General features: G+C 45.5%; 1 protein-coding gene across 1 annotated transcript in view; it reads right to left on the bottom strand.

Moving 5' to 3' along the window:
* Positions 1–533: 533 nt before the first annotated feature.
* Positions 534–13,810, bottom strand: part of MB21D2 (Mab-21 domain containing 2) — a 58,033-nt gene continuing 44,756 nt past the window's right edge. The window contains exon 2 of the mRNA XM_068406632.1: positions 534–4,125. Coding sequence (XP_068262733.1) covers positions 2,861–4,125 — 1,265 coding nt within the window. The 3' untranslated portion in view covers positions 534–2,860. The remainder of the gene's footprint in view (positions 4,126–13,810) is intronic.

A 13,810-nucleotide genomic window follows, 5' to 3' on the forward strand; every position in this document is an offset into this window, starting at 1 on the left:
GAAATTTGCAGGGGATAGTGAAGAATAATAGGTTGTTGGCATCTAAACCCACTAACTACTTTGAAATCCCACATAGAGACCTATGCATTTTGCAAGTCTGTCCTAGCATACACTCAAAGGCAAGAGGGGACAGTAGGAGAGGGAGAAAATAGAGCCTTTGATGCTCTCTGGTATACAAAGCACACATCACCTCTCTGGGCTGGCAACTCACTTCATTAAGTTGAGCTGTATATGTGGAAAGGAGCAAATACCAGACTGAGATTCAAAACCTCCTGGAGATGAGGATTCTGCTTCCCTGGAAAACAGATGGTCCAGGAAGAAGATACAACATTCTTTCAGACCTACCTGGGAAACTGCTTTCCAGTCCAGTAAAAAGCCAAGCCTCCTCTCCCCCCCAAACACACACACGCATTTTCCTCATAATGCAGGAAGAACAAGATGGATACTTTTCAAATTGTTTTTTAATTAAAATCAAAAAAAGGAGCACACACCAGAGCTTGACATGGGCTAGCCAAACTGCTGGTCATTGGGACATTGAACTGGCATGAGGAAGGCTGAAAGCTGTGTTTCTGCATAACTTGGGAGCACCGGCACAGACACTGGGACTCCTGGGAAAGTACTCTGCCTGCCAGGCTACTCCTGCTTTGTGCTGAGGAGATCTCTCAGACGTGGTGATGCGAAACTTCATCCTGGAGCCCAGACTCTTTTTCCAACAGAGAGAACTCCCAGAGACTGGGGAAAAGGTACCGTTTAATGAATCTGCATTTTCCAAGCACTTCTGGAGAGGATTCCCAGTCGGTTCTCCTGCCTCCCCTTGCAGCTTACACAGGTTTAAACAGAGACTTATCTTTGGCAACAGCCACACTGGTAGGACCCAGTTCTGCTTCCACTGAAGTCAACACATGTCCTTCTCTGGACCATGACCAAAGCTGCACCAGGGCTCACGATCGCTAGCCAATTGTGCTTTAAAATTAAATCCTCATCCACTCCATCTAGCCAGCAACTTCTGAGAGCTTCTTCAGGCTCATATAAGTGTGTATGAGTAAATTCAGGTAAATGTGAACATCTTGGCTGCAGCAATAGGGTGAAGTTTTCAATTATGCCCAAGAGACAGGGGAGCCAAAGTTTCATTTTAAGATGTGACTTGGGCACTAGATGATGTATCATAACCTCCCTGACATCTAATAAAGTAATGCAGTTTCCAAAGCTGTTGGTGTGTTGCTCCACCAGCCTGTTTTTTTTCTTACCAGAAAGGCTGGGCTAAAAAAGTGACACGTTTTTCATACACAATTTTTATCTGTTAGAATTTACTAGACACAAGCCTCATTTGTCTGTCAAATATGTAAAAAATACTTCAACCTGCTCTAATAATTACATTTTAAAACATGCATCAAGTTTGGATCAGAACAGCTTCTCTGGGATAATCAGTAAGCCCAAATTGCTGATTTAAGGCCTAAGTATCAGTCACTGGCCAGCCAGCCAGCCACAAAAAGCCACTCTATCCTTGAACTCTTGGAATTATTTTTGGCTCAGACTAACCCTTGTCATTATTTTTGGCTCAGACTAACCCTTGTCACCATACATCTTATCCTACACACAAAAGGAAAGCATGTGTGTTTTTCAAGGCTTCTGTTGCACCACAAGTTTACATACAAACACAACTTCTGCAAACATGAGACCAAAGTAAGATCTCATATGTCCCAGGGTAAGTCAGAAAGTCCACAGGAGTCAAGGGAATGGCAATTGCCATAAAGGATCAGGCCTAATACATGCATTACAGAAGCAAGGTAGCTCCTTTGCTTGACGTCTGGCTGATTCACTTTGCACATACCACTGCTTTAGCATTACATCCTTATCTAATGGTAAACCTGTTTCAACAACATGCAATACATATTAATGCAATATGCACTGCAACACACAATACGCATCCAAAGAAATATGCTAATGCAAAAATCTGACTTCTCACACATAGCAGGGCTAACAAAGAAGAGCCTTTTTTCAAAAGACGATCAAGAAATCACCTGACACCATGAGACCCGAGGGGCCTCAAGCAATCTGCAATACTGAGACCTAGTAACAGATGCTAATGCATGAAATAAACACAAACAGTGGGACTGAGGTAATGGCAGAGATTTCATTAGTGCAATTAACATTTATAATGGTATGTTCTTTAATAGAATTTAAATAAGGCTTTGAATAATTACACACACTAAAACTAACATTCCATAACCTTATTCTGCATGGAAAAGCAGCAGAAACAACTCTCTGGACTGTACAAGGTCCAATTATGAACAATTACATTCAAAAAGTAGATCAAAACAGAAACAACTCTTTCCCCCAAAAGCTGCATCATCATCTTTAAAGTCAACTTTCTCCCCTAGTGTGAGAAGTGTGAAGAACAGATGAACTGGACTTCAGCCCAGCAGATTTGGCCTCATCAAATTACCAGTAGTGCTTTCCAACACAGAGTCTCTCCTCATTTGTTTAGGGTGATGGTAGCTCATGGAAAAAGAAGTGAATTTCCGAAGCAACGGAAGGTGAGTTCTCCCTTCCCTAGGCATGTGTGTTTACGGTGCATGTTCTCCTTTAGAAACTACTCACAGACAATGGGGCTGGGTGGGTGAAAAAAATCAAAGCAGCATATGAAATAGTAATATACTGTTGCAAAATCTGCACTGTCCTGCAGAACCAGGAACTATAATTTATTCAGATTGTTCTCAACAGATCCAATCTATGCTGGATATGTAAAAAAACAAGAGACTAAGTCATCAAGGAAAACCAAATGAAAAACCTGCACACTGTAAGAGTTTTTAAAAACAAAAAAAAAAAGGAAAAAATCCCAAGAAACATTGACAAAAGCTCAGAAAAATTTATCATCAATTCTGAAGTGGGGCCTTGTGACATCATCTGGGTTAATGAAGACGGAGATGGACTTCCCAGGGTTCTCAGTCACTAGCTGTTGCAACTTTTTGGCTAATCGGTCATCAGGCTGGTTGGTGTCCCCTCCATCTGACTGAGGGGAGGGGATGCTGGTGGTGCTGCCCCGCCGCTGGAGCTCTAGTGTTAGCCGGTTGGCTGCTTTGACATGTTCAATGGCAGTTCGAAGGTGTTCGGCAGGGTCTGAGCGGACTGAGGACAGCTTCCGCGCATGCAACATGACGGTTTCTTCAGAGAGGTGCTCCAGCATGTTGCACTGGGGGATGAAATAGTTAGGGCACATCTTGTTGACCAAGCAGTGCTGGAGATCGTCAATGAGACCCAGGAGGAAATGGGCTGCGTAATCCTCCTGGGCCAAGTAGTTGGCTGGTAGCCTGTCGCAAGCCCACAGCATCATGCTCCTCAAGTGATATGGACTAATGGCTTTGGGGCGGGACAGCAATTTGATGATGATAGCTTTGCAGGCCTGATAGGCTTGCATGAGGCTGCTGGAGATGCACTTTTTCAGCTGCACTTCACTTCTTGCAAATGACAGCCTCCATTCATTGTCCTTCTTCCCCTTGTAGGAGCATGCAGGCACCAAGTAAAACCCACTTATGACTTCCTCCTCTGTGATCTTCCCATCCCAGAAGTGGTTCTCCATCAGCCAGCTCTGGGCCACAGCTGGCCATCCTTTGAAGGACACCACAGGGACAATGTCGTACAGCATGCGGCTGCTGCCCACTCCCAAAATGATGGATATGATAGTCCCATTCTTTTCTACCTTCTCCACCTTTGGCATCCCTCGCTGGGGCTTCTTCTGGATCTCGGAGAGGACAATGCTAATGGAGTCATAGAACCAGTCTGCAACTTTTGTTGGAGAGAAGAAATAATTGGTAGCTCCATTGATATGGTCCACGATTGTGCAGCAGTCCTTCCATTTGCTGATAGTTCCTTCATCAAACAGACGCAGGCTCAGCCAGGAGTGGCACAAAGCCGAGTGGCGCATATCCAGTGTGACCGGTTGGTTGCGGTCATGCAGCTTCAGTGCGGGCACAAGCAGGGTGAAGTCCATGTCATAGTCTGTGCCTCGTGCATAAACATTCAGCTCATCAAGATCAATGTCCACCACACCTTCCCGCACACCACCTGAAAGCAGCAGGTACTCATTGGCTACAGGCAGCTTCTGGTCAAGTTTCTGAACCATGCCTGCAAAAGAGAGAAAGAGAAGTCCTTTCAAGAGAAGGCAAATAGATCTGGGATACAGGATTTAACCAGGATTAAAACCCATCCCGTGCCCAGCAGGAAAAAAAAAGCAACCAGAGGTATCCATCACTGTTCGTGTAATTAATACAAACATACATCAGGCCCAGCACTCAGCCAACCTTTAGTCCCACCTGACTCAGGGCAGGGCCTTTCCTGCGCTCCTGGGAATGGGTGAAGTCCATCCTAAAGATCATACTGGGAGCAATGGAAAAAAGCAGAAGCCTCTGGTAAAATACAGCAAAGCTACTTTCAGGCCTAAATTTAACTTCTTAAACACCATCTGAACCAGTTTTTCACCATATCATCCCTCATTTCCATGGCATCCAAATGCTTCCCCAATACTTTGAAAAGAGAACATTAATTGACTCACTGTTCTTATTTTCTCTCTGATATAAGAAAAAAGCTGAACCGGCATCAGGGAGTTGGTTTGTGCACGAGTGAAGGAGTAGCTACAAATGTTAGTTCAAGCAGGTCTGATTTTACAACTGGCTTTACATTTACTGATGAACAAGGCAACATATACGACGGCAATAAGTCCTCCTCTTATGGGGGAACGGAGACAGGTTAAACTATCAGGCAATTACAGAGCCAGCTCTGAAATTGGTTCTTCAAGCTGTAACAACAGTATCATGCCACAAAATATCTGATCAGCTCCCCAGAGCACAGACATGAAGACAGATTTCTGTTTTCATGACCAAAACCAAACGCTTCCCTTCACCCTGCACTGCCCACATCAGTTGGGCAAAGCCAGTTTTTCACTGTGTATTCTACATATACCACTGTACTCTGTTCACAGAGCACAAACAGCAGACGGAGAAGAGACTCCACACAGTAGCTGAGATATTAGCACCTCATTCAATGTTCAAATTAGGCTTAAAATTGAGCTCTGCACTTTGACTGCTCTATAGCCTGCTTCTGCTACCTGGGCTGTTTCACTTCTGGCATTCATCTTGCGGGTAAATGCTAATGCTCTTGATACCTTCCCAGCCTCAGTTCAGACAACACACCCAGGCCATGAGGGAACTACAGCTGGTGACTCCAAATGGAGAAGCTGAATCTCTTACAAGCACTGTAAAAGGGATATATCATTATTTCTTACAAGCACAAATGTACTAGTTTTTGTTGGCATGTATTACTTACTCTACCTTTCAAAAGGCACTATAGTTTGTTTACATCAAGAGCGCTCAAATGGAGACCTTCCATTACGAGGAAGCCAGTCTTAGAGAGATATCAGGGGGAATAACTAGCCAGAGGCATGATGAGGCGAGCCAGAGAGCTGCCAATCACACTGTCAGACCAGGAACCACAGAGAGATACGTTAGGAGTGCTTCTTTACTGAAATGCTAACATAAATGATCAGCACCAGAGTCCGAGCATCCATCCTGGCATAGCCCCAGGTACCACAGAGCCTTTCCTGAGTTAATGCATCCCCACGGGATCACAGATACTGCCTGAACTGAGCGGGTCTCCCTAGCAGAGTGCAGCAGCAGCACCCCAAGGTGCTGAGCGCTGCACTAGCGTGCATGGCACTGCAGTGGTTTTGGGGAGACTCACCTGCCCTTTCCTGCATGCTAGGGAAGGGGCAAGGAAATGCCATCTGCAGGCATACAGGTAAGCCATGACCAGAGCAAAACCTAAAGCTGTGCTAACAGTGATTCCTTGGAAGAGTCAAGGAGACTGTAGGAAGAGGCCTGTGTGTGAAGGGGAATTCGTCTTGGGGCAATATTCAGGGTAACTGTGCCATCCCCATGCGAAATTCCTTGTTACATACACTTTATCTGTTTTATTGCTTCCAAGATTACTGGACCCAGTTCCCTTTGCTGCACTGAGCTGGGATGATTTTCCTGCCAGGCAGGCAAGGACATAACCCTTTCCATTTCATGCAGCTCCAGAGGCTGCAAGAGAAGGAAATAGCTCTGGAGGAGTGCTAAGGAACTCCTCCTGCTAAGTCCTGAGCTAATCCCATTCTGCGATCTTGCCACATGCTGCCCCATTCATCCTTAAAGGATAATAACCAAGAAAAGCTGCTGTTAACCTCAAAGACATTTTCTGAGGCTTAGATACAGTGAGCTACATTACCCTCATCTATGGAGTGGCAAAGCCTTGCACAGGCTTCTCTATCCCTGAGGCCAAGTAAGCAGCAGTCACTCCTTTGTAGCACCCAGAAGAAGGGACTTTCTAATGGGTACCTAAATTGACATGACTTCTGGAGACACTACTGACACACTGCTTCTAAATCCTGTCCTTGAACTAGTGGAAGCAGCCTTGGTGCTTTACATCTCAGCTGTAAGTTGATTCCAAGATGCATGGAATAGAGTCTGGGTGAATAACATCATAGGGACAGGGAGCAGTTGCTTTTTTCTGAGCATACAGGTCAGTACTGACCCTTACTGTGGGGCAGCACAGCTATTCGGGATATGTAGGATCCTGATGGGCCATCCTGCCTCTACATTGACCCAAAATTATTCACTCAAATTTTTCTGCCATGCAGATCTGCAGATGTTCCTGAGAGAGGCAGACAACATGTAACTATCCTACAGAAGAAACTGTTCAAACCTGTAGACTTCAATAAAGGATGTATTTTTCTAAATATTTTTAAAGTTGAAGGATGAAAAATGTCCTGTGAAGGTCTGCAGTATGCCCTTTGCACCAAAACTTCTATCCTATGGTACAGTCAGAGCCCCTGACTGAAAAAGAAAATCATATGATTTTTTTAAAAGGTAGAGATTTTCCACTAGGGAATCTCCTCTGGGATTAGTTGCTTTCCTTGGCCTGAAGAGATCCTCTGTCCTTATGTGGGAGCAATAGAGTTGACGGTCTGACCCCATTCAGTCAACAGCAAGTGGGACTCAAGCTCTGCTTTTTAAATGCCCCACACTCATCTGCCTGGAAAATAACAGTGAACATCTATGATGAACCTCCAAAGCCAGACGAGAGCAGGAGCCACTCCTGCAAAGTTAGTTCTACACCACCTTACAGCACTCCTGCCTTCATGAACACAAAGCAAAGCTTGCTCTGGACAAAGGCTGCACAGCCTGCTCTACTGCCAGAGGGGTTACAAAATGCCAGCTAGCAAAGAGGAGGCTTCTGCTCCTGGTGCAAGGAAAACATTTCAGGAAGAACCATCCCGCAGAGTCAGAGGCACAGCTCTCCAAGCACTGTCATGTAGGTACCCCCAAAGAAGAGACACCTCTCTTCCCTATAGCAGAGAAAGAAAAAGGGAACACCAATTTCCAGCATCCTTGCAATAGGAAATGCTTGCTGCCCACAGAACACTCTTTACACTTCCCCTAGAAAGAAAATGTTTTGTGTGCTCATCATTAAGCCTAGTTTGCAAGGCTGAAGACTCCTGGAAGGGAAGGGTGGCATACACTGCCAATAAGTCACTTGTTTTTCCACCTCCAGAACTCTAGACCTACCAGCAGAGGAGGAATGTAAAAAAATAATCAGGCAATAGCTACAGGAAATGATCCAATATATCATCAATATCTCTCTACCTGGCTGGCTGCAGAGTTTAAATCCAAACCCTTGAGCTCCTCCTGGCACAGAATTTCCCCTTCAAGGCCTGGACTAGCAACATCTGCAGCTCTGCCACAGAGCTAGAGAAGGAATTTTTGCTAACAGATCATAGCAGCATTGCTGATCCAATTTAAGCTCTGGAGCAGGGGGTTGAGATGAGGTCCCCTTGAGGAAAATATATTTAGAATAGGCATAGTCTGTTCTATAAATAGTTGAGATGGCCAAATTCAGGATTCACTAAGGCTTTAGGGGTTTGCAATGTGTTCAAACTGCCCCTCTTACTCATAAATCTATTTGAAATGTGAAGGAATTTCAAAGAACGCCATTAGCCAACATTGTATGGCATACACTACCCTGGCACAAAGCTTTCATCACAAGTTTCAACAGCCCAAACGCAAGCTGAGAGAACCACGTGTACATACAGCAGAAGCAGGCACTCCAGCTCAGCAAGCATGTAAGTGCAAATACAAAAAGAAAAATATCAAGATTGGTACTTGACCCAAGTACTTAAGGTAACAGCACCAGTGGGCCATTTGCATTCTCTTCTTTCCATCTCAGTACCAGGACCACCTGGGAGGAGAAGGGCACAGGGGTTACAGATAACCTTGTGAAATTTGTAGAAGCCCTGTGAAGTTGTCTGTAAAGACCAAACCCAGAACTTGTAGGATCAAACACAAAAAAATTTATTTTAGCTGAAGGACCAGCTCTCATGGCATCAAAGTAGGTTCACTGATATTTAAGAAGTCTCTTGCTGCTACCAGGCAAAACCCATAATTTGCAGTCATATCTTGTGTGTCACGTTCTTTTGAAAAGGTTGTTTGACAAAGCTGGTATTTTGCTAAGTAAGAGACTGGTGTTCAGTTACCACTTCTGTCTAAAGCACCTTAAAGAAGTTCTGCTTTCCTAGCTCTGTAACTAGTTTAAGACCTTCCCAAGTTATAAAACTTGGCATCATAACAGGTAAGTATGCTTACAAGCATGAGAAAAGCAGAGAATGTGAAACTTAGGAGCAGCACCTGTAGGCCAAACTTGCTGGTTAGTTTACTAAACAGTCAGTTCAGAGTAACATAGGTGAGCAAATGAGTTCTACAGACACAATTTCATTCCATTCTTGTTCCATCAGTGGCAGGAACATGGGATTTACTTCTGCTCCAAGCACTGTGATACAAGGAGAATAAAGACAGAGAACAGAGATTTTACTTTTATATAACATCTACATTTGGGATACATCCTTGAATGAACTGGGACTCTGACGCACATGACACAGGGACTGTTCTTTCCATTAAAAAAACAGCAATGCCAAGATGCTCTCCATCCATTACAGAATTTCAGATGAACTGTTCTCATGACCATTGCAGTATGTGCTGGGATCTGCTATTTCCTGACCAGCTTTGTGTAAATAAGGAGGAACCTACAGACTTGTCTTTGAAGAAACTGACCACAAGAAAAAATTACACAAAACCTTATTTCTAACATCCTTCCTGATGCTTTAGATATGCAACCATCGCCACCAGAAGAAAATGTGAGCAAAGAAAGATGCCATTCTGTTAGACTACCTTGGTCTAATCAAACTGAATGGGGTGATGTTCAGGGCAGTCACTGAATTAAGGGACATTTCTGCTGCATGGGAACTAGAGAGAGGTTAAAAGAGCAGTGGGGTGCTCAGGAAGGCTTCACAAAGGAGGATTTGCAGAACCTTGCATGCAGCAGAAGCATATCATGGGAGCCAAGCCAGACCCAGGCACTAGCTCTGCACTGCTCCTGTTCTCCAACTTAGACCCCAGTGTCTGCAGTAGCAAACGCCTTACTCATGTTCCACACCAGCCTGCTGGGGAGGAGACAGTCCACACGGTGCACAGCCTTGATTTTCTTCCGTGACCCCTGCATCACCCACTCCTCCTTCACAGCCTGCAAGGCTCCCTGTGGTCCCTCACAGATCATCTTCAACTTCTTAAGATCACAAATGTATTCTATACATCACAAGAGGCAAGCAAGAGGCTACTAAACCATAAAGACACCATGGCCAGGCTGCTGAAGACCTTTAGGGGCACGATGATCCCCAGACACGTGTAAATGATGCACACAAGCTTATCTGTGGGGTATACAGCCAGGAGCTTGTCTCTTCTCTCCAGAAGGAAAAGACCCCAGGTTAATGGCAAGGGGCTGGCTGCAGCCCACAAGCAGCTGTGCAGTGCAACTCAGCAAGTAAAATTGATGTTAGCTGCTGCTCCTCATTACCGAGCTTCTCTGCTCACCTCTTGACTTTGCCATCTAATCTGATTTGAGAAGCAGCACAAGCCTGTATAACATCAGCTGTTAAAAATAGCTGCAGCACAGCATAAACATGCCTGGTACCTGCCCTTCAGTCCCACACTGGAGTTCAGAAGATGCCAGAGTACCCTCTCCAACCCTCCTCAAAGACCCAAAACACCATGGGTTCAGCCTAGGGAGAGAGTGCTGTCTGTGAAGGATCAGAAGAACTGGGACACTTGGATGCTTTACACACTTCAACACATGAACATGGACAGAAGGGAGGGAAGGGAGAACTGGACAAATTTAGAAGTGTCCTTCTCCCAGCTCCTCTCCCTCCCTCATACACCAGGAGAAAGCCTGGTGACAGAATTAAAATTGAGATTTTTCTCTAGAGAATTCCCACACCTGAGCTAGCATTCTCATTGATACCTTCTTTCCCCTCTTCCTTCTTACTTTGCAGGTAACTTAATCTCCACAAAACAAGACATTTGGATGCTCATTTCCTCAATCAATAGCAATGATGTGGTATTCTGGCACTCATCATTGGCTGACCTTGCATTTAAAGTGTGCCCTCTCCAAACGATTAGCTTGTGCTCTAGCAGAAGTCTCCTGTTACTTGCAGCCAGTCTTGCACAGACGTGACTATTGTCTTAAGCAACATTTTTTAGTAATCATATTGAAAGAAAGTGAGCGTCATGCTGCTGCTATTGCACCCCCAGTACCTGGGAAGAAACAAAGGTACATCCCCCTCATAAAAGAAATCAGCCTAAGTCCCCACTGACATCAATAGGGCTGTATGTTTACATTTCCCCACAGACCCATCCAAAGCCCTCGGGTAAGTGAACTCCCATGCAGGGATGCTCTCCAGAGGGCTTCCAGGAAGCTATTACATCTCTGAGGAGACCAGAAATGCTGGGAATTGCTTTTGATTCAACAGATCTGATTTGCCTTCATTGGTTCAGCACTTCCAGCAAGAAGCAGCACAGAGCCCTTGTATGGGAGCTTGCTCTGTGGCACTGCACGTTCCAGTCCCAGGCATATTTTCTGAGATACGCAGAAATGTGTCACTGGGAAACTAACCACGCTTTGTGGGGATGCCCACGATCAAAGACAAGCTGAGCCCACCCAGGTTTGCAGGGAGCTGACACACCTGCTGTCAAAGGCAGGGGTAGTGCCCACTCACCTCATCAGTGTGGCTAAAGAACACTGTGCTGGGTGCATGCCCCTCTCATGCCCCCTGGCAGCTTAGGGAGCAGACATATAGAAGGGATCTTCCTTGTATAGGTGATCTCTTCTATAGGGAAGGCTAGGGATCACTCACAACATCAATCCCACCACTTTACAAAGAGTGTTGATGGCACTGGAAAAGGACAGTGGAAGTAGGACAGGGGAAGGTTTTGGAGGCTGCACAGGAGAAAAATGTCCCCACCCTCCCTCAAGCTCTCATCCCAATCTGACTAGTCAGCACCAGGTGCCTCTCGCAAAAGACACGTGGCAGCTCTCCAATGATGAGCAAAGCCGTTCCCTTCCAGACCCAGGAACACATTCTGCTCTCGCTCCAAGTCAGCCAGAGGGGCACATGTACTTATTGGGCAGAACTTGACTCCAAGGTTGCAAAAGCACTTTGTGCTCTTCTGGGATGGTTTTCTGTTCTCAGTTACTGTCTGGTACCTGTTTGCCTGTCCTGAATGGGCTAAGTTGCTACATCACTTTATGTTCAGGTGCCAGTCAGAGGGCTATGCTCAGAGGAATGCCACCACACCCTCACATCCTGTAAATAACACAAGAGCCTCCACTGTAAATGCACTTTGAGCTGTTCTGCCAAGCCTCCTGCTTACAGTTATCCAACATGCTGGAAATTCTCCCCAGCTGCTTAACTACCAGCTTGCTTTCTGTTCCTGTAGCACACTTGTTTTCTACAAAGACAAGTCACAGCCAGAGCATATCAGAGCACTCTTCCTTATGAACTGGGTCTGAACCAACACTGCCCATCCTCAGTGCCTGCCTATTCTGTAATAACAGCTCTATCTCGCTGCAGAGCAGCAGGAGATTTGCCCTTGACTCAAAAATTCTTCACTAAATCATCCAGCAAAGCTAAAACTTACATGTGGAGTATACATGGCAACAAACAGCCATCAGAGGGTTGATGGATAACCACAGCTGTAATTCAGTCTAATGTTCTTGATTTTCCCTTAAAATCTGTCAAACTTGGCTCCTGGGGTCAATGACATGATCAGAATGGCATCCCCTTCAATCACTTTCATTCTCTTCATCTACCAAGACTAAATCTATTTAGCTTTATACCATGGGGCAAGTCAGAAAAAGGGGGAATGAAGGATGATTCCAGGAAACCAGCCAAGCCCCAAAAGAGGGCTGGACACAGGGGAAATCCGTTCTCTGAGTCCAGAAGGAAAGCAGGTGTCTTCAGAAGCCTTTCCGAGGCATCTGGTAGAGAAGACAACATGAAGTGAATCCTTTCTCCAACCCCCAGAATTCACTGGACCCCATCCATACAGCCCTGGCCTGGCCCCTTTGACAGATCCTATATCCAAACACTGGGGGAAGCCAAGACAGATAGGCCAAATACGGCTGAGACACCCAATGCCAAACCCATAACATCTTTTTTCTCTGTCCTTGCAGATGAGCATGGATTGGACTACCAAGATGAGGCAGGGAATGCAGATCTTTGGTCAGAAAGTGCTGAAATCAAAAAGGCTTAAACAATACAATTGTGTCTGAGATCACGAAGCTAAGAGTAGGCTTTCCTGCCATACTAACCAATTTCCCACCTACCACCAAGACCATTTCCAAAGCCATGTGGAGCCAGGTCAATTCACCTATATGAAATATATTTGTTAAGGCCCCATGTACAGCATCTGTATGAAAAGTTCTGGTTGGCTTTGACATTCATGCAGAATTCCTCTTCATCCACATTGCCAGGGGAAGAAGCTATAGCCCAGATTTTCTGCCAGCAGAAACCAGAGCAGGTCCCCTGAAGTGAAGGGGAACGCTTAGCAGAAATTTCAAGGGCATTCCTCCTCCCTTTCCACAGCGGACAGACAGACAGAGGAAAACCTAAGCCCTCCAAACCTGCCTGTCCATGTCCCATTGCTCCTACCGTCCTGCCCCAGCTTCATCTTGCAGAGGTCATACTTGACAGCTCACGAAAGCCAGCAGAAGTTTCTAACAGGGACTGTTAGTCCCTAAATTCTCAGATTTTATAGTAAATTATGTGCAGCTGAGCACTGTCATCTGTTAAAGAGCATAGCAGGAAGCTCTGTGGGATTTGATCTCCAACAAGCGCCAAGCCCACGGCCCCAGCAGCTGTCAAGGACCTCTCATCCCTGCAACACAGGCAGCAGCCAGGAAGCACAGGAGCTGGAACAATTATAGTAGAAGACAAAGGCAACCACTGCTACAGCAGAGTAGAACCTGGGCCACCTTGCGTGAAAATGCCACTGTCACTCTGGCACAGGACTCTAAAGGTGAAATGCACTGTGATCTCAAGAAAGCAACAGTAAGAAGTCACGTAGCCAGGTGGCTCTGCAAGATCCAGGTATTGCAACTTCCCTTGAGGAAGAAGCACCATTTTACCCCATCCCAGAAAGATGGCTTATGAAATCATGGTGCTACTAAAACATCTCTTTGGTTTCCTGAGCTTAGGACATTCTGCTTTGCTTCTGGTTCTTTAGATCATAATATTGAGTTTCAAGTCTTATTTCAAACTTTACTGACAGTTACCCAGCCACCTTAACAAGAAGACAGGAAACATTCCCCCTTGCTATGGGCATGTTCATTGTCCTTCGTGTATGAGATCCCCACAGAAGTTGGGAAAAAACTCCAGCAAAACTGGTAC

The sequence above is a fragment of the Nyctibius grandis genome, chromosome 8 (genome assembly GCF_013368605.1).
Source record: "Nyctibius grandis isolate bNycGra1 chromosome 8, bNycGra1.pri, whole genome shotgun sequence".
NCBI classification, from domain to species: domain Eukaryota; kingdom Metazoa; phylum Chordata; class Aves; order Nyctibiiformes; family Nyctibiidae; genus Nyctibius; species Nyctibius grandis.